At 41.6% G+C, this 27,272-nt stretch overlaps 1 protein-coding gene across 1 annotated transcript; it reads right to left on the reverse strand.

Moving 5' to 3' along the window:
* Positions 1 to 935: 935 nt before the first annotated feature.
* On the reverse strand, positions 936 to 21,513 carry DDX47 (DEAD-box helicase 47). The gene is made up of 12 exons (XM_079938587.1): positions 21,412 to 21,513; positions 20,639 to 20,732; positions 10,198 to 10,386; positions 9,880 to 9,951; positions 9,543 to 9,661; positions 7,965 to 8,036; positions 7,723 to 7,839; positions 7,023 to 7,169; positions 6,335 to 6,472; positions 4,606 to 4,676; positions 3,899 to 4,028; positions 936 to 2,193 (listed from the first exon to the last, which is right to left on the reverse strand). Exons 1-12 carry the CDS (start codon positions 21,496 to 21,498, stop codon positions 2,062 to 2,064), a joined length of 1,368 nt encoding a protein of 455 aa, XP_079794713.1. The 5' UTR covers positions 21,499 to 21,513; the 3' UTR covers positions 936 to 2,061.
* Positions 21,514 to 27,272: the final 5,759 nt, after the last annotated feature.

Here is a 27,272-nt window from a genome sequence, read left to right on the forward strand (position 1 = left end):
CTTATAAGAAGGCCGTGTGAAGGCAGACACACAGGGAAGAAGGTTACGTGAAGACATGGAGGCAGAGACTGGAGCTACGTTGCCACAAGCCAAGGACCCCTGGCCACCACCAGACGCTAGGAGGCAGCAAGGACAGACCCTTCCCGAGACGTTTCAGATGGAACCCTGCTGATAACTTGGTCTTGGACATCTAGACTCCGGAACTGTGATCCAACAAATTGCTGTTTTAAGTCCCCCGGTTTCTGGTACTTTGTTTCAGCAGCCCCAGGAAACTCACAGACACCTCGATTAGGGTTTCAGCCTCAAGACTTCTGCAATCTTGCCTTTGCAGACAGGGAGCATGAGAACAGTTCAGATTAGTGATACAAACCAGCAGCTTTGCCCTCCTTTACTACTAGATCGCATTCGTTTATTTCTGTGCCTCCTGCCCTTCACAATGGCATTTTACCTGTTCTGCTTGGGACTCTAGTTTATGGTCTGGGCCTACTAATATGCCTGAAGACACATCATCCACCTTTCTCCCCTTAGAGTCCTATCTTCCCATCCTAGCAAAGCATAATACGTATATACTTCAGAAACAATAGATAAGCTTTAGAAGAGGTTTTTAACCTTTTTAGTCTCCCCAGAAATATGCATATACCTCAGGGGTCCACAGACCCTAAGTTAGAGATCCTGCCCATTTAGAAGTTCAGACTCCTTCAGGATAATTCCAATCCCTTCTTACCCACCACCCATAACCCGATTCAAATTCAGCTTGCTTCTGAAGTCTTCCACTGAGCTGAAACAGCACCCATCCACTGGCTTTTTACCCACCAGCCCAGAGGGAGAGAGAGCTGCTGTTAGCTAACCCACTCTGGAGAGTCCCATCAGGAAACAAATGGAGAATTAGCCCCCCAGAGGTAGGCACCCCACCCCCTATTTTTATAAAGATCTTCCTGCAATCAACATCCACACTTGACTCCCACAGAGAATATATTTTTTTAATTTATTTATTTTTGGCTGTGTTGGGTCTTCGTTGCTGCGCGCAGGCTTTCTCTAGTTGCGGCAAGCGGGGGCTACTCTATGTTGCAGTGCGTGGGCTTCTCATTGCAGTGGCTTTTCTTGTTGCAGAGCATGGGCTCTAGGCACGTGGGCTTCAGTGGTTGTGGCACGTGGGCTCAGTAGTTGTGGCTCGCGGGCTCTAGAGCACAGGCTCAGTAGTTGTGGTGCACGGGCTTAGTTGCTCCGCGGCACGTGGGATCTTCCTGGACCAGGGCTCGAACCCATAACCCCTGCATTGGCAGGCGGATTCTTAACCACTGTGCCACCAGGGAAGCCCCCCACAGAGATTTTAATCCAAGGAACCAGGGATGTGAATCTATTCAGGGATCTAAGAGACTCTGCTCCATCCCCAAGAAAAACACAACCTCCTTTCAAGCAGGACTTCCCTTTCAAAGCCATCCATCCTCTTGTTTCTTTGTTGATTTCTTTAAAGTCATAAATAATGTTTACCTCAAATTAAGGACAACCAATGAATCTGCCATGGAATCACCACTGTCAGTTTCTTACCTATTAGGAAGATCTTACTAAATCTATAAAGTCTGTAACCCAAAAAGGTCCTCAAGGAGTTTGAATTTTTTTTTAATAATATTTAAATTTATTATTTCCCATTTGGTCTCACGAAACACAAGCTGAGACTGCGGAAGTATCACTGTTTTTAGATCTAGAAGCTCCTTTCCTTTACAATCACAGGTCAAGGGCTTCATTAGCCCAGTCCTTGACTTGCAGCTGAAAAAAGCACAGGTCTGTGTGAAGGGATAGGAGAACATATCTTACTAGTGTCAGGAGCAAGGAACCAAAGCTGAAGAACAGTCCGAGTCTTGACATCAGCACTTCAAAAATATTCTGCAGGCAACGATGTTCTGACACACGGAAAGGGGGATGAGCACTGAGTGAGCTGGGCAGATTCTGACACAATTCTGATGGATTTCGGCCTGCAGCACTCTGGAGGGAGAGGTCCCATTCTCTCCTTCAATCCTCTTTACAGAACAGAAAGCAGAAGTCAAGTCTTTATAAAAGAGATTAATGGCCTTTCCGTTTCTTCATTTTTCCTCCAGCCACCTTGTTCCTGACACCGATTGCACCCTCCCTATCGTCACCATCCCCAGCAGCCTCCCACGAGCGCTTCTTCTTCTCTCCATGCTCCCTTAACTCCTGCAAGAAACGGAAAGGATGGGATTGAAAATGAATGGCTGTCACTGAGAGTGACACATCCTAGTCTCTGCTCCTTAAAATCAAACACTAAGTAACTCCCTAACACCTCACATTAGCAAAGGAATAAGACCAAAATCCCAAGATACAAAAATGTTAATCTTATTAGTAATCAAAGACAGGAAGATTAAAACAATAAGCTATTATTATTATTCTGGCAAAGATTTAAGAGAATGGTAATACCTAGACCTGGTCAGGTGTGCGGACAGTCACATACACTGTCGCTCATCGTGTAAAAGTGCTTTAGCTTTTCTAGGGGGGCAGTTTGACATTATGTATGAATTCGAATTTTAACTGTGTATTCTCCTCCACCCAACAATTGATTCTACTTCTAGGAATTTATTCTAAGGAAACAAGACAAGTGTGCAAAGCTGTACGTATCAGGATGTTCAACAGAGTTCCAGTTAAAATACAAAAAACCGGGAAAAGCATAAACACACATCAGTGTAAATCACGTTATATATTCATGACAGAATTCTCTGTAGCCATTAAGAAATGATCCCATGAGAATTCTAAGATGCTAGCATCTAAGATATCAGTTTCTAAACTTGCAAGCAGTGCTATTTTTAAAAAACTTAATTCTCTCCCCTCAGATTACCAATTTTCAAAACACTGGAAAGTAATAAAATATACCTAATGCAAAGTCTAGAAGACCCAATTTGGTTTCCCTTGACGAGTCAGAAGGCAGTTAAGGACCTTGCAACAACTCCAAGAGATTACTCCTGCCACTGGTGTTTAGGAAAGTTTGGTAACTGAATCGATTCAGGGCTAAGACACAGCCTAGATGACATTTTTTGAATAAAGTTTAAAATGTGAAAAAAAAAAAAAGAAGTGATCGCATGAATCTCTGCTAGTTCAAATAGGAAAATGATATAAATTTAGATAAAGTCATATACAATTAGATAAAGTCTAATTATGGCTAAGGAAAGAAAAATAGCCAACTGTTATCAGGTTTTCTGCAGGGGGTGGCTTACGTGTTTCACTTACTATTTTAATCCTTTGTGTATTTTCTAAAAATGTTTCCCAACGCACATGCAATATTTTTATAAACAAAGATACCAAACAAAGAATTCCATGTGGGGAGAAAAACAAAAACAAGTCCACACCTCAGCTACTCAGAAAGCACCCCACGGGCGAAGTTTCTTCACCCCTCAGACCAGCACCCCAGAGAGCAGACGGCACTTGGAAGGGGCTCCTTTAGAACCTTCTCATCGCCACTCCTACCGCCACCGCTACTATCAGTAACTACGCTGTTTACATCAGCTTGATCAACGCTCATAAATACCCTGTATTCAAGGTAACTATTATTCCCAATCTACAAATGAGGAACTGACTCTGAGAGGTTAGACACCTTGTCCAAGCTCACAGTTCACAGCTGCACCTCCTGATCTGATCTCAAGTCCAAAGGTTTTTTTCTTGCCTCATGTGAAACATGAACAGTGGCTGGGAACGTGGTCACTGTGGTCAGACTGAGTCCAAACCCTGATTCAACCATTTAGTTGTACAGTCGAAAGCAAATTACCTACATCTGCACTTTAGTATGCTCATCTTAAATTTGGAATCAAATATTCCAAGTTGAGGGTTAACACAATAAAGTGTCTTGCATGTAAGTTAATTTCATTTGCTGGTGAGAAAATGCATTGCATACCATTCGGGCAAATCTTTGGGCCTCAGACACACGTTCTGTCAGCATCATAACCTCGTCATCCTGGGTTGGAAAGACAGGCAATTTCTTCCCAATTAAGTGTTCTATGCGCTGGAAGAGTTCCACGTCGTATCTGAAAAAGGAAAACTGCCATGGCTCTGGCTGGCTGACAATGCACGTGTCTGTCCATTCCAAAACTATGACGCAACAGGGGCCACAGTTTTCAACAATATCGAACCTATTATTCCTTTTCAGAATACTAACTAATTGCAATCTTCTGTGCACAGCCCAGCAGAAAACCACCCAACATACCCCTTACTCCCAGAAAAGCCCTGGGTACATAACAATTTGTTCCCTAGAAAACAAAATCAGAAATAGTTATTGTAATACTGTGAGTTGAGGGAATGGTCACTGTTCTCTGGCTCCAGCATTTAAAAGAAATAACAGGGTTTTTTGTGTGTGTGCTTCTATATGCCAAGTACTATGCTACACATATGCAGTATAGTATACGCTCTTTACATATACATCTCCAGTCTTCATTAAAACCCTGCTAGATCGGTATTATTATTTCTATTTTACAAACAGTGAAGGCGGGATGAGGGAGGTTAAGTGACTGTTACAGTAAGTCGTGAAGTCAGGTTGCAAGTCTGTCTGCCCCACAGTTCTGCTCTTTTCTCTACATTGCTCTGCCCCAAAGTCGGGTCACTTACTGTGTGACAAAAGTAATAGACTTTCCAGAGCGCCCTGCTCGAGCTGTTCGACCTACTCGATGGATGTAATCCTGAAACGAAAACGGTAAGTCACTTTGAGTTAGCTGGAAGATAAATTTAAAACTGTATGTAAATTCTTCCTGCAAACCTTTGAAAGAAAACAGATTTGTGTTGGAATGTGGAGAGATGAACTGGCAATCTGTTACAGAGATAAATCTACTTCACTTTTCTTATTCTCCTCACAGCACAAAACTGACCCCCTTTTTCCTTTCTTTTATATAAAGACAAATCTCCAAAGCAAATCCCCATGGACAGAGCACAGGCAGAGGAAAATGGCACTAGATCTAGAGGCAGCCCTGGGCCACAGATCTGCTTTTCCCACCGACAAGCGACACAACTGTCTACAAGTCCAGAACTTCTCTGAATCCTGGTTTGTATCTATAAAACAGGAACACAAATACATGGCCAAACTCACACAGAGTTACTGTGAAAATCGTGAGACAGGACCCTGTCTACAGCAGTTTAATACGAAGTCGAGACACACTAGTTGTTCACAACTGGGGTCAGTTTCATCCTCCCCAGCGGGCATTTGGAAATGTCTGGAAATATATCTGGTTGTCACAATGTCACCTGTGAGTAGAAGCCAGGAATTCTGCTAAGCATCCTACAATACAAAGGACAGCCCCGCAAGGAAGAATTCCCAGACCAAGATGTTAACAGTGCCGAGGCTGAGAAACCCTGGGATACACTGAGGACCACAGGCTGCCATTTCTCATCAGATAGACCAACAGAGGTGAGCACGCGGTGCGTCTGCGCCTCCGACGGTGAGCCTCTAACCCCTCTCCTGGGCTCCTTCATTCACATTCATTAATATCACATCCACAGGCATGTGCAAGATGAGGAGCATGAAAAGATCTAGAGCTTTCCCTATTTTTGACACTTAACTAATCAAGGACACACACACACCAAAAAAACTCCAATACTGTAACTAAGGAAAGACAGAAAACATTCCATTAAGAAATACACTTTGGATACGATGGAATAGTATTCGTTCATAAAAAAAGAATGACATCTTTCTATTTGTGACAACATGGATAGACCTTGAGGGTATTCAGCTAAGTGAAATAAGTTAGACAGAGACAAATACTGAGATCTCACTTATATGTGGAATCTAAAACAAAAACAAAAAAAACTGAGCTCACAGATACAGAGAACAGATTTGGTGGTTGCCAGAGGCAGGGATGGGTGTGTGTGAAATGGGTGAAGGGGGCAAAAGGTACAAATTTCAGTTATAAAATAAATAAGTCATGGGGATGTAATGTACAACATGCTGACTAGAGGTAATAATACTGTACTGCATATTTAAAAGTTGCTAAGGGAAAATGCTCATCATAAGGAAAGACATGCGTAATTATGAATGGTGACAGATGTTAACTAGACTTACTATGACCAATCTGCAATATATACGAATATTAAATCATTATATTTTACACCTGAAACTAATATGTCAATTACATCTCAATTTTAAAAAAAAGAAAAGAAAAGGAGGAAGAAGGAGGTGGGGGAGAGAGAGAGAAAGAGGAAGGGAGGGAGGGAGGGACGGAGGGAGGGAGGAAAGGAGGAAGTGAAAGAAAGGACAGGAAAGGAAAGAAAGGGAAGAGAAGGGGAAAAGAAAAGAGAAAAGAAAAGCACTTTGGGGCTAGAAAGTCAGGTCAGCAACAGGACTCACCTTGGAATGGGTAGGAATGTCAAAGTTAACAACTACATCCACATGAGGTATGTCCAAACCACGGCTTGCAACATCAGTTGCTAAAAGAATGGAACGAGCTTTTGCCTTAAATTTATTAAGGGATCCTAGGCGCTTGCTCTGAGACGATGAAAAGAAGAAATGGAAAGAATTTTAATCTTGAAAAACTTGGAATCCAAGACACACAAACTAGACATACTAAATAAATACAAGAACCAAGAGAGAAATTTTTAAAAGGATGTTTCCCCCTTAGTCTGAACTAGGCTTCACAGGTCAAAAGGAAACATGGAAGCAATAAAAAGATATTTAAGACTAAAGCTAGAAAATACTAACATGAAACAGAGTTTGTTAAACATGACAGAAGGATAACTGAGAAATAATCTACTGAAAGTCTTTAGAGACGAGAGAGTCACTATTACCATGAGGGCTGAATAAATCAACTCAGTAGCTTCCATCCCAGACAACTACCTGTGGAATATTTTAATTTGAGCCTCTTGCTATCCTGAAAGGAGGAAGTAGCATCCAAAGCAACACTTTAATGCCCATAAAATCAGGACAACTATGGGAAGATGCATGAATGTCATGTGTTGCTATTGCAGAAATCTCCTGCTACAAGATTTAGCTTTCTCATGCCCCCAGTTCACCACTAATGATTCCAAAGAATAGTTACCTGACTCATCTGTCCATGGAGGGGAATGGCAGTGAATCCAAGATTTCGGAGTAGCAAAGCTGTCCTCTGAGTATTGTTACAGGTGGTGCAGAATATCATAAAGGAGTTTCCAGCCAATTCATTTAGAATATAAACCAGGTAGGTATCCTAAGTCACAAAGCCAAAATAATATATGTAACTGAACCTGGAAGAAGGCTGGCGTCCTGGGCATACAAATTATGTAAAAGACTAAGCCCATAGCTGCTTCTCAGTTATCCAGACCCCCAGCCGCCAGCTTTGCACTCCTTAACTGGCATTATCATTATCATCTCTGTGAACCATGAGTTTCGCACACAGCCTGAAGCCGAGCACAAGGAGATCTGTACTCAGCAAGCACGCAAAGCCCTGACATCAAAGCACAAAACTAGGTCCTTTGTCCATAAAAAAGCCACATAATAAGCAGGCAAAAGAAAAACTACCTCAAGGATGGGGTTAGGAAGGGACTGTGTCATGACTTCATTACTGTGGTTTAATATGTTGTGAATTCCCGGAATGTTTGACTTTATCAGTGATAAAATAAAGCACGGCATGAGCTCTAAAACAAACAGAAAGGACTCCAATCTGTAGCACAGCTCTTAGCTAATCAAGAGTTGACACATTTTCAGATGTCTTGGTGAAGAAGGAGAGGGAGAGGCAGAAATGATCAAAGCAAACACTTTACCTTGAACTTAGAAGGAATAAAAAGATAATATTGCTGTAACTTTTCAACCGTCTGGTATTTAGAGGAAACGGCACATTTCACAGGATTCTTCAGCGCTGCTCGCTGAAGTTTTTGCACCTGAAGAAAGAAAACCTAGAGTAGTACACTGATTCCTAAATACTCTATTTTTATTATTGTCACTGTGACTGTTTCTACTTATCAATTCTTATAAAGAAGAAAAGAGAAATCCTAGAAAAGTTCACCTTCTTGGTCATCGTAGCAGAGAAGAGAAATGTCTTCCGATCTCGGGGAATCACTTTCAGGATCTTGTCAACCTAAAAGGCAGAAAGAGCAACGGTACCAACATAACATTTAGACTGGGCACCTGCAAATGCTGCTTGTGAAGATGAGGGGTAACAAACTAAATACACCACTGTGGGGATCTGGGGACTCAAAACTTTGATTCAGTTCAGCTAAAACTGACTGAATATTTACTATTTGATACCATACCAGATGCTACCAAAAAATAATGCCAGTCAGAGAAAAGCACAGTTTAAATCAGCAGAGTAGAGCTAATCTAAGAGAAAAGTAAAGAATAAGCATTAATCAACTAAATAAGCTATGATGAATGGGTCATCAAAGAAAAGATGGAAGAGGTTGAAATCAAATGAAATGGAAAAAGAAAATCTGGTTTTGGTATTTCTCATCTCTGAAAACAAAGTCAGTCTCTATGTATGTATGTATGTAAATATATATACATGTTTTTTGCCCAACTGTCTTTTTTAATTGAAGTATAGTTGATTTACAGTGTTTCAGGTGTACAGCAAAGTGATTCAGTTACACATACGTACATATTTACACTTTTTCAGATCCTTTTCCATTATAGGTTATTACAAGATATTGAATATAGCTCCCTGTGCTATACAGTAGGTCCTTGCTGTTTATCTATTTTATATATAGTAGTGTATGTTAATCCCATATTCCTAATTTATCCCTCACCCCCCAAGTCAGACTATATTTGAAAGAGGATGCTGAGACTATTTACAATACCCAAGAGATGGAAGCAACCTAAATGTCCATCAACAGATGAATGGATAAAGAAGATGTGGTATATATACAGAATGGAACACTACTCAGCCATAGTAAAGAATGAAATGATGCCATTTGCAGCCACATGGATGGACCTAGAGATTATCATACTAAGTGAAGTCAGACAAAGACAATATCACATAATACCACTTATATGTGGAATCTAAAATATGATACAAATGAACTTATTTACAAAACAGAAACACATTCACAGACATAGAAAACAAACTTATGGTTACCAAAGGGGAAAAGAGGGGAGGAAAATTAGGAGTTTGTGTAGGTATATGTATATACACACATACACACACATATTTATATATGTATGTATAACTGAATCACTTTGCTGTACACCAGAAACACAACATTGTAAATTAACTATACTTCAGTAAAAAATTAATTATATTAAATTTAATTTAAAAGCAACAAGGATGTATTGTACAGCACAGGGAAATATAGCCATCATTTTGTAATAATTTTAAATGGAGTATAATCTACAGAAATACTGAATCACTATGTTGCACCTAAAAATAATATAATAATATAAATCAACTATCCTTCAATAAAAAAGAAAGAAAAAATAAATAAAGAGGATGCTGAGGTAGACAGTGTAAAGAGCATCAAGAATGAAAAAAGCAGCAGAGATGTTAAATTAACCAACAATGGTTAAGTGCTCCACAAAAGCAGGTATGCAATGAACCAGATTTTGAACAGATTTTGAGATGCTCTAGGAAGAGGAAAGATGTTGAGCTCACCTCTGTCTCAAAATCCATATTCAATATTCGGTCTGCTTCATCCATGACCAAGTACTTGAGAGCTCTTAAGTTGAAACCTTTTGTATTTTCCAAGTGGTCAATTAGTCGACCAGGAGTTGCTAGCAAGAAAAGTTGAGGAGAGAGGGCAATGTTTAAGAAAAAGGACAGAAAGAAAGTGACCACCCCCTCCCAACCAGAATTTCAGAAATTAAAAAAAATTAAACAAAAAATTAAATCCATTCTTTGAACTCTTTCTGCACAAAGAAGTTGCACCCAATATCAGTAGATTTTCTCCAATTCATCATCACCAGTGTCTTCTACCGTTGTCATTACTCACCTATTACTATATGTGGCTTTTTGGCCAGGGCCAGAGATTGAGACATTGAATCAATTCCACCTACAATCACAGCTACAGAAAGAAAAAGAATATTGAAAAGAGATCCTTAATTTTTTTCCATAGTTCACTGTAACGCCAATGACACATTTCTACTTTCATTTTTCTTCCCTTACAATTACAACTTTTCCGAAGCTAAAATACCAAATCAGCCCTTTAGGTCAATAAACTTATGTTAACGACACTTCCTTCCATTCTCCTTTCACACTCATTCTCAACCTGTGAAGAAATTCTGAAGATTCCTTTCCTCTGGACACTTACCACATTGCACCCCAATAGAAGACCCCAGGGCTTCAAATTGCTCTGAGATCTGAAAGGCTAGCTCCCGAGTGGGGGTGAGAACTAAGGCAAACAAACGCTGGGGCGTCTCCAGCAGCACATTCAGAATGGGCAGAGCAAAGGCCCCTGTCTTCCCAGAGCCGGTTTCCGCCAGCCCAATAATATCACGACCTAGAAGACAAAGAAAACACCTAATAGCAAAGAAATGATCTCTGCACCATTTCCACATTATTCCACAAGGACCCAATGCTGGCACAAAGTAGACCATGAATAAATATTTGATGAATTCAGGGGAGGGGGAGTTGATGAGACAGAAGACACGGTCTCTGTCTTAAATTAGCTCAAAATCCAGGGGTGAAATACACAAATATGTTCTAATATGATAGGTCCCTACAGGATACAGTGAGAACAAAATGGAATGAGCAACCTACTGCCAGGAAGAGTCAGGAAAGGTTAACAGAGGTGATGAGTAAATTAAATCTGTAAGTAAGCAAAGAAGGAAAGGAAGGGCAGTCCCTTATGAGGAAAGATGCTTTAAAGAACACAGCATGGGACTTCCCTGGTGGCGCAGTGGTTAAGAATCCGCCTGCCAATGCAGGGGACACAGGTTCGAGCCCTGGTCCGGGAAGATCCCAAATGCCATAGAGCAACTAAGCCCGTGCACCACAACTACTGAGCTTGCGCTCTAGAGCCTGTGAGCCACAACTACTGAGCCTGTGAGCCACAACTACTGAGCCTGCGCTCTAGAGCCCAAGCTCCGCAACAAGAGAAGAAACTGCAATATGAAGCCTGTGCACTGCAACGAAGAGTAGCCCCCGCTCTCCACAACTAGAGAAAGCCCACGCACAGCAACGAAGACCCAATGCAGCCAAAAATAAATAAATTAAATAAATTAATTTTAAAAAAAGAACACAGCATGAGTTCAGAGAGGGAGAAGTACAACGTGGCCAGAACACAGAAGTCAAGGGGGAAAGGGAGAAGAATAAGGAAACCCACAGCCATACTAAGGAGTTTTGACATCTTCCTATACGAGAGAGGAACTGAAGGATTTTAAGCAGGGAATATCATGACCAATGTTATTCATTAAGAAGATAAACCCCAGGCCTGACGGCATAAGAAGGACCCAAGCAGCTTAACAGTAAAGCCACTTACACTGCTCCTTCTGAGGGAAGAATGCCAGCAGTAATACCTTAAGAATGGATCCCCATGGTTTGTTGTCACCATCAAGCCATAACTGAGAAGACCTGGCAATCAATTTCGAAGCCAAGACCACCGCCTCTGTGCTGCAGCTCCCAAAGTAGCTGAGCACGAGGACAGCACCCAGTGGGAAGCCTTCCTGTCGAGTAATGACTTCCACAGTTGACTGCTGAGGCTTCCTCACCTAGAGAATAACCCCCTTCCCCTGAGGTAACCTGAATATGACTCTCTTCCCTACAACTTAAAATGAACTAAAGTGCAGAATGGGGAACACACAGGAAAATCAGAGCTCAGTTAGGGTACCAGGGGAGCTATGATGGTGGCCTGAATGGAGGCCAGCTGAAGCGAGAATTACAAAGTACGGAAAGAGGTCTGTGGAACCAGAGAGTTGGCACCGCAGGCAACACCTTTGGTATTTATGCCTTATGTCTTTTTCGCACCTTAATTCACTGGCAAGCATCCCTCGTACCAAGTTGAGCCAAGTGGCTAACAGGGTCTTGGTGCTCTGGCTGGGTGTCAGGCCTGAGCCTCTGAGGTGGGAGAGCCGAGTTCAGGACACTGGAACACCAGAGACCTGCCAGCTCCACGTAATATCAATCGATGAGAGCTCTCCTAGAGATCTCCGTCTCAATGCTAAGACGCAGCTCCACTCAACGACCAGCAAGCTCCAGTGCTGGACACTCTATGCCAAACAACTAGCAAGACAGGAACACAACCCCACCCATTAGCAGAGAGGCTTCCTAAAATCATAAGTTCACAGACACCCCAAAACACACCACCGGATGCGGACCTGCCCACCAGAAAGACAAGATCCACCCTCATCCACCAGAACACAGGCACCAGTCCCCTCCACCAGGAAGCCTACACAACGCAGTGAACCAACCTCACCCACTGGGGTTAGACACCAAAAACAACAGGAACTACGAACCTACAGCCTGCGAAAAGGAGACCCCAAACACAGTAAGCTAAGCAAAATGAGAAGACAGAGAAACACATAGCAGATGAAGGAGCAAGAAAAAAACCCACCAGACCAAACACATGAAGAGGAAACAGGCAGTCTACCTGAAAAAGAATTCAGAGTAATGACAGTAAAAATGATCCCAAATCTTGGAAATACAATGGAGAAAATAAAAGAAACATTTAACAAAGATGTAGAAGAACTAAAGAGAAAACAAACAATGATGAACACAATAAATGAAATTAAAAATTCTCTAGAAGGAATCAATAGCAGAATAACTGAGGCAGAAGAACCGGTAAGTGACCTGGAAGATAAAATAGTGGATATAACTACCGCAGAGCAGAATAAAGAATGAAAAGAATTGAGGACAGACTCAGAGACCTCTGGAACAATATTAAACGCACCAACATTCAAATAATAGGGTTCCCAGTAGAAGAACAGAAAAAGGAAGGGACTGAGAAAATATCTGAAGAGATTATAGTTGAAAACTTCCTGAACATAGGAAAGGAAATAGTCAATCAAGTCCAGGAAGCAGAGAGAGTCCCATACAGGATAAATCCAAGGAGAAACATGCCAAGACACATATTAATCAAACTATCAAAAATTAAATACAAAGAAAAAATATTAAAAGCAGCAAGGGAAAAGCAACAAATAACATACAAGGGAATCCCCATAAGGTTAACAGCTGATCTTTCAGCAGAAACTCTGCAAGCCAGAAGGGAGTGGCAGGACATATTTAAAGTAATGAAAGGGAAAAACCTACAACCAACGTTACTCTACCCAGCAAGGATCTCATTCAGATTCGATGGAGAAATCAAAAGCTTTATAGTCAAGCAAAAGTTAAGAGAACTGAGCACCAAGAAACCAGCTTTACAGCAAACGCTAAAGGAACTTCTCTAGGCAGGAAACACAAGAGAAGGAAAAGAACTACAATAACAAACCCAAAACAATTAAGAAAATGGTAATAGGAACATACATACTGATAATACCTTAAATGTAAATGGATTAAATGCTCCAAACAAAAGACACAGACTGGCTGAACAGATACAAAACAAGACCCATATATATGCTGTCTACAAGAGACCCACTTCAGACTTAGGGACACATACAGACTGAAAATGAGGGGATGGAAAAACATATTCCATGCAAATGGAAATCAAAAGAAAGCTGGAGTAGCAATTCTCATATCAGACAAAATAGTCTAAAATAAAGACTATTACAAGAGACAAACAAGGACACTACATAATGATCAAGAGATCAATCCAAGAAGATATAACAATTATAAATATTTATGCACCCAACATAGGAGCACCTCAATACATAAGGCTAATGCTAACAGCCATAAAAGGGGAAATCAACAATAACACAATAATAGTAGGGGACTTTAACACCCCACTTACACCAATGGACATATCAACCAAAATGAATATAAATAAGGAAACACAAGCTTTCAATGATACACTAAACAAGAGGGACTTAATTGATACTTATATGACATTCCACCCAAAATCAACAGAATACACTTTCTTCTCAAGTGCTCATGGAACATCCTCCAGGAGAGATCATATCTTGAGTCACAAATGAAGCCTTCGTAAATTTAAGAAAATTGAAATCATATCAAGTATCTTTTCTGACCACAATGCTATGAGACTAGGTATCAATTACAGGAAAAAAACTGTAAAAAATATAAACACATAGAGGCTAAAGAATATGCTACTAAATAACCAAGAGATCACTGAAGAAATGAAAGAGGAAATAAAAAAATACCTAGAAACAAATGACAATGAAAATATGACGGACCAAAACCTATGGGATGCAGCAAAAGCAGTTCTAAGAGGGAAGTTTATAGCAATACAATCCTACCTCAAGAAACAAGAAAAATCTCAAATAAACAACCTAACCTTACACCTAGAGCAATTAGAGAGAGAAGAACAAAAAAAAAAAAAAAAACACCCTAAGTTAGCAGAAGGAAAGAAATCATAAAGATCAGATCAGAAATAAATGAAAAAGAAATGAAGGAAATGATAGTAAATATCAATAAAACTAAAAGCTGGTTTTTTGAGAAGATAAACAAAATTGATAAACCATTAGCCAGACTCATCAAGAAAAAAAGGAAGAAGACTCAAATCCACAGAATTAGAAATGAAAAAGGAGGACTAACAACTGACACTGCAGAAATGCAAAGGATCATGACAGATTACTACAAGCAACTATACGCCAATAAAATGGAAAACCTGGAAGAAATGGACAAATTCTTAGAAAAGCACAACTCTGAGACTGAGCCAGGAAGAAAGAGAAAATATAAACAGGCCAATCATAACCACTGAAATTGAAACTGTGATTAAAAATCTTCCAACAAACAAAAGACCAGGACCAGATGGATTCACAGGTGAATTCTATCAAACATTTAGAGAAGAACTAACACCTATCCTTCTCAAACTCTTCCAAAATATAGCAGAGGGAGGGACACTCCCAAACTCATTCTATGAGGCCACCATCACCCTGATACCACAACCAGACAAAGATGTTACAAGAAAAGAAAACTACAGGTCAATGTCACTGATAAACATAGATGCAAAAATCGTCAACAAAATACTAGCAAACAGAATCCAGCCAACACATTAAAAGGATCATACACCATGATGAAGTGGGGTTTATCCCAGGAATGCAAGGATACTTCAATATATGCAAATCAATCAATGTGATACACCATATTAACAAAATGAAGGATAAAAACCATATGATAATCGCAATAGATGCAGAAAAAGCTTTTGACAAAATTCAACACCCATTTATGATAAAAACTCTCCAGAAAGTAGGCATAGAGGGACCTAACCCTTTAATAAAGGCCATATATGACAAACCCACAGCAAAAATCATTCTCAATGGTGAAAAACTGAAACCATTTCCACTAAGATCAGGAACAAGACAAGGTTGCCCACTCTCACCACTCTTATTCAACATAGTTTTGGGAGTTTTAGCCACAGCAATCAGAGAAGAAAAAGAAATAAAAGGAATCCAAATCAGAAAAGAAGAAGTAAAACTGTCACTGTTTGCAGATGACATGATACTATACATAGAGATTCCTAAAGATGCTAACAGAAAACTACTAGAGATAATCAATGAATTTGGTAAAGTAGCAGGATACAAAATTAATGCATAGAAATCTCTTGTATTCCTACAGACTAATGATGAAAAATGTGAAAGAGAAATTAAGGAAACACTCCCATTCACTACTGCAACAAAAAGAATAAAATACCTAGGAATAAACCTACCTAAGGAGACAAAAGACCTGTATGCAGAAAACTATAAGACACTGATGAAAGAAATTAAAGGTGATACAAACAGATGGAGAGATATACCATGTTCTTGGATTGGAAGAATCAACATTGTGAAAATGACTATATTACCCAAAGCAATCTACAGATTCAGTGCAATCCCTATCAAACTACCAATGGCACCTTTCACAGAACTAGGACAAAAAATTCACAATTTGTATGGAAACACAGAAGACCCCAAATAGCCAAAGCAATCTTGAGAAAGAAAAACGGACCTGGAGGAATCAGGCTCCCGGACTTTAGACTATACCACAAAGCTACAGTAATCAAGACAGTATGGTACTGGCACAAAAACAAGTATAGATCAATGGAAAAGGGTAGAAAGCCCAGAGATAAACCCATGTACATGTGGTTACCTTATCTTTGATAACAGAGGCAAGAATGTACAATGGAGAAAAGACAGCCTCTTTAATAAGTGGTGCTGGGCAAACTGGACAGCTACATGTAAAAGAATGAAATTAGAACACTCCCTAACACCATATACAAAAATAAACTCAAAATGGATTAAACACCTAAATGTAAGCCCAGACATTATAAAACTCCTACAGGAAAACATAGGCAGAACACTCTATGACAGCAAGATCCTTTTTGACCCACCTCCTAGATAAATGGAAATAAAAACAAAAATAAACAAATGGGACCTAATGAAACTTCAAAACTTTTGCACAGCAAAGGAAACCATAAACAAGACGAAAAGACACCCCTCAGAATGGGAGAAAATATTTGCAAATGAAGCAATTGACAAAGGATTAATCTCCAAAATATACAAGCAGCTCATGCAGCTCAATATCAAAAGAACAAACAACCCAATCCAAAAATGGGCAGAAGACCTAAACAGACATTTCTCCAAAGAAGATATACAGATTGCCAACAAAACACATGAAAAGATGCTCAACATCACTAATCATTAGAGAAATGCAAATCAAAACTACAATGAGGTATCACCTCACACCGGTCAGAATGGCCATCATCAAAACATCTACAAAAAATAAATGCTGGAGAGGCTGTGGAGAAAAGGGAACCCTCTTGCACTGTTGGTGGGAATGTAAATTGATACAGCCACTATGGAGAACAGTATGGAGGTTTCTTAAAAAACTAAAATTAGAACTACCATATGACCCAGCAATCCCACTACTGGGCATATACCCCGAGAAAACCATAATTCAAAAAGAGTCATGTACCACAATGTTCACTGAAGCACTATTTACAATAGCCAGGACATGGAAGTAACCTAAGTGTCCACTGACAGATGTATGGCTAAAGAAGATGTGGCACATATATACAATGGAATATTACTCAGCCATAAAAAGAAACAAAATTGAGTTATTTGTGGTGAGGTGGATGGACCCAGAATCTGTCCTACAGAGTGAAGTCAGAAAGAGAAAAGCAAATACCGTATACTAACACATATATATTTAATCTAAAAAAAAATACAAAACGGTTCTGAAGAATCTAGGGACAGGACAGGAATAAAGACGCAGACGTACAGAATGGACTTGAGGACACGGGGAGGGGGAAGGGTAAGCTGAGATGAAGTGAGAGAGTGGCACTGACATATATACACTACCAAATGTAAAACAGATAGCAAGGGGGAAGCAGCTGCATAGCACAGGGAGATCAGGCCATGCTTGCTTTGTTACCACCTAGAGGGGTGGGATAGGGAGGTTGGGAGGGAGACGCAAGAGGCAGGGGATATGGGGATATATGTATACGTATAGTTGATTCACTTTGTTATACAGCAGCAACTAACACAACAATGTAAAGCAATTATACTCCAATAAAGATGTTAAAAAAAAAGTCATAGATAAAACTTACTGAAATTATTTCTTACAATTCTTTAAACAGGCATTTAAAATTGTTACTGTTGATTATATTCAGAGAAATAGAACAGATACTCTATTTGCATAACTTTTGCTCTCAGTTTGGAACATGAACAACAAAATGCCGTGATTAATGATTTTTACTAATCTTTTTGTTTTCCTGCAGATAGTTGGCATAAAAATGGGCTATCAAGCACATCAAGTTGAAGTAAGTAGGAATAAAATACATCAAAATCCTTAAGTTGAGTCAACTACAGAGTCAGAATATGATACTCCACTGGACAAATTTGCATCCAATTTTGGGGGGCAATTTTTGGTCATCAAAATAAGTGCATTTCCCATTAAGTTGGCAATAAAGCTTGAGGGAGAAAGATCATATTGTTTACTGTAAAACTGATACGATAAAGATTATATGAGATCACATGTATAGATACAGATATGTAAACTGTGATTGGATTTCAAATAACAGAATTATGAATTTCAAATTTTCGTTTATATGCAATAAAAGTTGATAGTACAGTATAGATCCAAATCTCTAGGCCATAGGCAGATAACCTGCTGTTAACATCAGTGATTGGAATTTTGTTTAAATAACAGCTATATAATTAGGACCACATTGCCTGACAAATGTCTGGCACATACAGCTTCCTAGGTTTCACACACCTTGGAGAGAAAGAAGGAAACATCTAACAAAAGCTGATAATAGCCAAAACAATGTGGAACAATAAGACCTTCCTTCCTCCCTCCCTCCCTTCCTTCCTTCCATTCTTCCATTTATTTTTTTGTCTTTACGTTGGAGAATATGTGTTAAGTGAGCTCTCTGATGTCTTGCCTTGAGGCTCATTTTATGCTTCTAAAACTGAATAATGGGATGGCACACCAGACTGCAGTGGGGAATTTTCCTTTGTAATCAGAGCTCTGAGGAGATATGTTATACTGTATCATATTAGAAAAATTAAAAAGGTCATCCATGCCTTTCCCGACTATTCTGTTCTCCCTTAGTGGGCAAGAGTCGAATTTCCTGAGGAAGGATGCTCTCTGTCAGGCAGACAACCCAATGCCCAACCAAAATAAATGAATAAACAGATTAGCTAATTAATTAATTTAAAATAAAGAAATAAATCAAAGGCTCCACTTTGCTACTTTATCACAGACTGCCTTTCAACCTTAAACACCAGGCTCTGCCTGGGGATCTCAAGCCCTCTTTAGGTGGTTTTTCAAGAGCTGCTTCCGTAACACTAGGCCTGACGTTAAATGTTACGTGGCCGGTTAGAGACTGAAAAATCATCAAGCTGTAAAAGTCTATGTTGTTGCTGAGACTCCAGAGGACTAAGCAGTATTGGATAATAAACTCAAGTTGTATGAGAACTGGAACATTACAAAGCATTACAACATGAAATTCTAATTTATTTGAATCAACACATATATGATTATTCACAAAATAACCTCTCTCGTGAGTGTTATTTTGTTTCTATAGACCTTTGGAATCATTCTTATGTAGAAAGTTCATAGGTGTGATGTACACAATTTATTGTTTCTGCTGGTGTTAGTACTGTTGACCTGTTACTTATTCTCATCATATTTTCCATGTACATTTTTGCAAATATAAATGTAAAGTTCACGTATTCTCAAAATTGTTAAAAATATACTGAATACATTTTCTTTCTTCACGCGACTTCCAAAAAAAAAGGAAAGAGAAATTAACACAACATTGTAAATCAACTATACTTCAAGAAAATAAAAAAATAAAAGAAAGTAACAAAAGAAAATGTGATTGACACAGAGGTTTCTAGCTTGGGAAACTCAAAAGCCATATACTGAGATAAGGGCTACAGGGAAATTAGTTCTGGTGAGAAAAATAAGGACTCTGTTTTGGACATAGGGAACTTGAGATTCCTGCAGTAAGCTTAGAGAAAAGTATCTAAAAACCAGTTGGACATACTTGTTTGGAGCTCAGCAAAGAAGTGTGGGCTAGAAATATAGATATGGGAGCCATGAGCATCTGACCAGTGCTCATGTGTGCTCCCCCAAGAGAAGACACATTAGAATAAACTATTAAGTTTTTTTAAAATTAATTATTATTATTATTTTTTTTTACGTTTGGCTGCACTGGGCCTTCATTGCTGTGTATGTGCTTTCTCTAGTTGCGGCAAGCAGGGGCTACTCTTTGTTGCGGTGCACAGGCTTCTCATTGTGGTGGCTTCTCTTGCTGCGGAGCACGGGCTCTAGGCACGCAGGCTTCAGTAGTTGTGGCTCACGGGCTCTACAGTGCAGGCTAAGTAGTTGTGGTGCATGGGCTTAGTTGCTCCCCGGCATGTGGGATCTTCCCGGACCAGGGCTCAAACCCGTGTCCCCTGCATTGGCAGGCGGATTCTTAACCACTGGACCACCAGGGAAGTCCCAGAACTATCTATATATGCCTAGGTCCCATGCCTGGAAATTCTAATTCAGAAGGTCTAGGTTGGAGCCCAGAAATCGCTAGTGTTTTAAAAGTTCCACAGGTGATTCTAATGAGCACTGGCTGAAACTCACTGATGCAGACAGTATTAAAGCTTCAGGACTGGATGAGAAATCTTAGTAACATTTTAGAGTGAGAAAAAAGGATAAAGACAGAATTAACACCGCAAGGCAAAGGGAAAAGAGCCAAAGGAAACTGAGAAAGAAAAGGCTAGAAAAACAGAAGACAACAAACCCCCTCGTAGAAAGTAAGCTCCGTAAAACTGGAGAATTACTGTTTCAAAAACCAATAAGCCGTGCTTCCCTGGTGGCGCAGTGGTTGACAGTCCACCTGCCGATGCGGGAGACGCGGGTTCGTGCCCGGTCCGGGAGGATCCCACATGCCGCGGAGCGGCTGGGCCCGTGAGCCATGGCCGCTGAGCCTGCGCGTCCGGAGCCTGTGCTCCGCAACGGGAGAGGCCACAGCGGTGAGAGGCCCGTGTACCGCAAAAAAAAAAAAAAAAAGCAATAAGCCACAAACTTTTTATCTTTAGGGACCATATTTTATTTCACTTGACGTATGCAAAGCAATAGCTCTCAAAAGTGGTATTTAATTGAATATGTGTAACTTCATACTGAATCTGAAACAGGCCACACACTTAATTTCAACCTACCCTGTAAGGCCAAAGGAATAGCTTCAATCTGGATCTTTGTTGGCTTTGTCCATCCCAACTGGTCACAAGCTTCACACAACACATCTGTCACACCCTTAGAATTCGGAAAAACACAGTTTAGCAAAGGAAAACACACACTCACCTCCCACATAATTAAATGACTGTTAGGGCCGCCTTGCTGGCGACATGTGCGTCCCCTACGCTTTGATTCAAAAGGTTTTTGTTGTGAGTCTACCCAGTCTTCTCCTTAACTCTGAGAACTGGGACAGGAACTTAAGACTTACCAATCACTCTCCACTCGCCGGGGCCAAAGCCAAGTTCTTTGCCTGTGTTACTTCATTTAATCTAAACAGCTCTATGCGGTACTTATCATAATCCCCAATTTACAGATGTGGAAAGTGAGGCACCGAGATAACTTGCCTCTAGTCAGTGACTGGGTCAGAATTCAATACCGGTTCGTCTGAATCCAAAGCCCAAGATACACAAAATTCGGATTCGCCGCATGGACAACACCCTGCACAGACACAACGCTGCCACACCGAGGTGGAATTCAAAAGGGCAAATGGGGGCTCCCGGGCACCGGCCGCCCTCCCACTACCCAAACTCAAAGCCGAGGGAGCTCGTCCGGAACCCGAGCTTCGGACACCCTGGGGGAAACCTGAGCTAGGCCCCGGCTGTTTTTTGCACACCAGCGGCCTGTATCGAAGGCAACCGGACTCTGCCCGCGCCTGGCGCCAGTAGGAAAAAGGGAAACCGGCGTCATCTACACTTACCAGGTCTTTAAATGTTTTCGTTTCCGCCTCCTCCACCGCCATCTGGGGCACCTCAGCCGGTGAATCGCACTCCTCGGACGCCGCCATGCTGTCCGCGGGCTCCGGAAGTGGGTCGGCGGCGCGCGGGGTGCTGGGAAATGTAGTTCTCGTTCTCCCGGGTGGCGTGTTGTGGGCGCCCCCTGCGGGCTTGGAGGGGTTTCGCGGAAAAGCAGTTAAAAACAAAAATTAGGTATGGGTATAAGCGTTTGGAGTTGCGGAGCTGAGCCAAGTGCAAAAGGGCCTGATGACCAGGACCTCTAATCTGCCCTTTAGGTCCCTTTAGAAAGTTTTCCCCACCTTTCACAACCGCTGTGCTCCTCCCTCTTCTAACCATAGAGTTTTGAACATGTTCATATTACAGTACTATTTATTTATTATAAATATTATTTCATTCATTTATTCAATAATATCTTGAGAGGGCTTCCCTGGTGGCGCAGTGGTTGAGAGTCCGCATGCCGATGCAGGGGATACGGGTTCGTGCCCCAGTCCGGGAAGATCCCACATGCCGCGGAGCGGCTGGGCCCGTGAGCCATGGCCGCTGAGCCTGCGCGTCCGGAGCCTGTGCTCCGCAACGGGAGAGGCCACAACAGTGAGAGGCCCGCGTACCGCAAAAAAAAATAATAATAATAAATAAGTAAATAATAATAATAATATCTTGAGAGCCTACCATATGCTAGGGCTATGCTAAATGCCTACTGAACAGGACAGCGACCTCTACCGTCATGGAGAAGACAGATGATAAGTGATCAGATCATTTCAATTTGTGGAAAGTGTGATGATGCAACAGATATAAAAATGATAGAGATTTGATTTGCATTTCTCTAATAATTAGCGATGTTGAGCGTTTTACATGTGCCTGTTGGCCATCTGTATATCTTCTTTGGGGAAATGTCTATTTAGGTCTTTTGCCCGTTTCTCGATTGGGTTTTTTGGGTTTTTTGTTGTTGACTTGTATGAGCTGTTTGTAAATTTTGGATCATTTATATGCGGATCTAAAATATGACACAAATGGGGACTTCCCTGATGGCCCAGTCGTAAAGAATCCGCCTTCCAACACAGGGGACGTGGGTTCCATCCCTGGTCGGGAAACTAAGATCCCACGTGCCGCGGAGCAACTAAGCCCTCACGCCACAACTACTGAGCCCGAGCACCTCAACTAGAGAGCCCACGTGCCGCAGACTACAGAGCCCACGCGTTCTGGAGCCCATAACCAGAGAAAGAAAACCCGCACGCCACAACTAGAGAGCAGCCTGTGGTGCCGCAACGAAGATCCCGTGTGCCACAACTAAGACTGATGCAGCCAAAAATAATAAATAAATAAAATAAAAAAATATTTAAAAAATATGACACAAACGAACTGAGCTACAAAACAGAAACAGACATAGAGAACAGACTTATGGTTGCCAAAGGGGAGGGGGTTGGGGCAGGGATGGATTGGGAGTTTGGGGTTAGCAGATGCAAACTACTCTATATAGAATGGATAAACAACAAGGTTCTACTGTATAGCACAGGGAACTGTATTCAATATCCTGTGATAAACAATAATGGAAAATAATATGAAAAAGAATGTATATACGTGTATAACTGAATCACTTTGGTGTACAGCAGAAATTAACAGAACCTCGTAAAACAGCTATACTTCAATAAAATAAAATTCTTTCAAATGATGGAGAGCAACTTGAGGGGGTGGATTATGGGGATAACAGCAAGATTGGGGAAGCCCCCTCTGAAGTAGTGATGTTTGAGCTGAGACGTCACTGGGAAGCAGAAGAAAGTTCCTTCAAGAACCCAGGGGACGATGATTTCAGGCTGAGGGAACAGCAAGTACAAAGGCCCTGAGGCTCGGGTCAGACCCTGCAGGGCCCTAGAGTCGAAGGTATGGGGATTGGATGTTATCCTAAATATGAAAGAGGCCACTGGAAGGTTTTGAGCAGGTGAGTGACATGATCTACATATTTAAAATATCACTCTAACTTTATATGCAGAGAGGAAATAATGAAAAAGAGAGGCCATCTGAGAGGCAAGAGATGATCTGCATACCCCCAGCCTGACACGAACTAGACACCCAGGAACCCCACCTGGATGAATTGCAGCTCAGCGGAGCGTTGGGATCAGGCAGGGTGGCAGATCAGGAAGGACATCGCTGGTTGTTTCTTTAGGGAATGAAGTTGTTTCCATCTTTGAGATTACACCACTGCAGAATAGGCCTTTTGTCTTTTTATGTTGATTTACTCCAAGTTAAAGGTAAGGAGAGAAGACACACATTGTATGAAACGAGAGGTCACCTTGAAATCGGCTCCATCAGGCAGTCGGAAACAGGTGCTTACGCCGTGGCAGCCTAAGGTGCTCAGGCCCGCTGTTCAGCTCTCCCTCACGGCCACCTCTCCATTTTCCTAGGACCGGGATTAGGCCACTTTAGATGATGTCCAAAGCAGATAACATGCTTTGAGATAAGAGGGAGTTGATTTATCCTAAAGAAAACCCGCCCAAAAAGCTCTGTCTCTTCCTCTTCCTGTTGTGATAAGAACAAAATTCAACTGAGTATGAGACAGGCTGGGACCTGGGTGTCAGGAGCAAAAGCAGGGTACTACCCATGGTCCCTGCACACAGCACCACCAAGGGGGTCCACCTAGGCCGCGCCTCTGACCCCACCCATGTATCCACCTCTACGCTCACCCCATTTAAGGGACCAGCTCCACCGCTCCGGGGAGTGAGCAAGGGAACCTGTTACTTATTTTCATTCCCTTGTTCCCTCGTGCTGCAGCACGAGTCCCAATATAGCCTTCCCTGAATTTCGCATCTAGCCTCTTATCAATTTCTTCCCCACCCCCCACTCCCGGACCAGGAATCGAACCCACGCCCCCTGCAGTGGAAGCATGGAGTCTTAACCACTGCACCAGCAGGGAAGTCCCAGCCTCTTATCAATTTCTGTTGATTAAGGAGTCCAAGAACCCTGGTCGGTAACAAGTCCATTTTAAAGATCTTACTGGCTTTATTCAGTGATTCATGAATTGGGCAGCATCCCATCTAGCAGATAGAAAGGAGTTCTAAAGAGTTATACAAAAGGGCAGGCTTTTATAGGCAGGAGGAGGTGGGACAAGGAAGTTGTTCTATCAAAGAGCTGATTGTTTCAGGCCACGTCATCTTCCTTTGGGGCACAGTATGGGTCTATGAGGCCAGTTACCTCCCTAGTTCTGACCAGGTAATTCTAAAGTGACTGGTTAAGATTACTTTCCTGAAAGCATCTGAAATTGCAGTTAGGTTAGGTATTAAGTCTGGATTTGGTGACGTGGCCTTAGCATAAGTGACTCCATCTTGGGCCTGTTGTTTCTTTTTTTTAACAAATTTATTTATTTTTCGCTGCGTTGGGTCTTCATTGCTGCACGCAGGCTTTCACTAGTTGCGGTGAGCGGTGGCTACTCTTCGTTGCAGTGCGCGGACTTTTCATTGCAGTGGCTTCTCTCATTGCAGAGCACGGGTTCTAGGCACACGGGCTCCTGTAGTTGTGGCACGCAGGCTCAGTAGTTGTGGCTCGCTGGCTCTAGAGTGCAGGCTCATAGTTGTGGCTCACAGGCTTTGTTGCTCCGCGGCATGTGGGATCTTCCCGGGCGAGGGCTCGAACCCATGTCCCCTGCATTGGCAGGCAGATTCTTAACCACTGCGCCACCAGGGAAGTCCCTGTTGTTTCTTTTTTTAACACTGTCCTCTGCTTTGTAGACCTGCTGGGGAATCTGTGCTCCTTGTTTGACAAAGGAGGAACTCGAGTCCCAGAAGGTAAAAAGACATGTCACATGGCAAGGTAACAAGAGACAGGACTAGAACCCAGGCCTCTGGAGACCCAGACCAGTGCTTTTACTGAGAGAAACATTGCTTTACACAACAAGCAATTTCCCCTCCACAGTCACACTCGGAATTCCTCTGCCACACAGATTTTTCTGTAAAAACAAAGAGAGAAGGACTTACTTTGCTTCCCTTAGGCTCACACTCTGATTTCATGTAGGAGAGTGGAATGGGAATTAAAAGTGCTGGGAAAAGGTGAACGACTCAATCGTAAAATTCAGGGAAGCAGAGCGAAGAGGCCTGGAAAAGGGGACCCAGATGGAAACAATTGGGAGGACTATAAAACTGTATATAATACCAGGTCTAAAGTTACCCAAGTTTTGGTAAAATGTGTTACAGGAACGAAAAAAAAATTAGGCCTAAGATTTCTGGGACTCTGGGGCTGCTCTAAAGGGAAACTGATTTAAACCACCAAGCTGCTATTATAACAGCAAACACTGCTCATTTTAGCCAGGAAAAAGTTCTTCTGTGTGTTCTTGGATAATCAGACATGGGCTCCTTTTCAAACTTCCTCTGGTGCCAGTGCCCACCTCGGTGACAGGATTCACGTCAGACCAGCAGGGTAAGCACAGGCGGATTCCAGCAGAGAGGACTGTCTGCTTTTGACTATTCCTACCAAGTCTGGAGTAGTTTGGACATTTACGTTCTGGTCGTGGAAATAATAGAGGTCCATTCTAGTAACTGAACCATGTCATATCCTGTACTTGCAGAACAATGAGAAAGGTTAAAGAGGAAATCCAAATAAACATTCAAAGTAAGGGGCAAAGCAGGCCTGAAACAATACACTGGCCCCAGAAGGAGAGGTCAAAGTGACTGACCCCATCTCCCTCTGAAAGGCTTTTTTTTTTTAATTTCAATTTTTTTTATTGAAGTACAGTTGATTTACAATGTTGTATTAGTTTCAGGTGTACAACAAAGTGACTCATTTATACATATCATATTCCTTTTCAGATTCTTTTCCATTATAGGTTATTACAAGATACTGAATATGGTTCCCTGTGCTATACAGTAGGTCCTTGTTTATCTATTTTATATATAGTAGTGTGTATCTGTTAATCAACAAGTAACCATAACCCTCCGAAAGGTTTTCATAGGCCTTCATGTGCCCCTTCCTCCAAACACACAAAAATATCTAGTAAAAATTATAGTTTATGACTGCCTTAATATAAAGATAAATATATTAATATATATTAAAATATGTTCTTGGACTTAAAAGTTTATCTTTTTCTTTTGATTTTTTAAAAGAAGTTAAACCTTGGGGCTTCCCTGGTGACTCAGTGGTTAGGAGCTCGCCTGCCAATGCAGGGGACACGGGTTCAAGCCCTGGTCCGGGAGGATCCCACATGCCGCGGAGCAGCTAAGCCTGCAAACCACAACTGCTGAAGCCTGCGCGCCTAGAGTACGTGCTCCACAACAGGAGAGGCCACCGCAATGAGAAGCCCGCGCACCGCAACAAAGACCCAATGCAGCCAAAAATAAATAATAAATTAAAAAAAAAAGAAATTAAACATTAATGTGGGCCTGTGAAAGTGTGGTGGTCTCCCAGGCACTGTGGCTCCCGGCCCTAGTGGTTGAGGGAAGGGCGTGAGGACCACAGGGAAGCCTTCAACAAACCAGTGACACAGGCTGCTGTGGGGTGAGAGCATGTGAGGATAGAGGTGGCTCCTGGACCAGAAGTAACATGAGCCCAAAATTACGACAAGAGTTCTGTGGAACTGATTCAGATAAGAATAAATTCTTAATCAGTTTCTGCTCAAGATCTTCCCAGAAGCTGCATACCCTGTAGTCTGTTTTGGAGAGAGCTCCCTCTAACAAAGTGTCCTATACTCATCATGAAGGAAGCAATGCAAAATTTAATCCATCAAAAAATTATCTTTAACTTATGAATTCTTTTTTATTCCCTTTGGCTGCCCCGCACAGCCTCTTAGTTCCCCGACCAGGGATCGAACCTGTGCCCCCTGCAGTGGAAACATGGAGTCCTA

This window comes from Stenella coeruleoalba (genome assembly GCF_951394435.1).
Source record: "Stenella coeruleoalba genome assembly, chromosome: 11".
Lineage (NCBI taxonomy): Eukaryota > Metazoa > Chordata > Mammalia > Artiodactyla > Delphinidae > Stenella > Stenella coeruleoalba.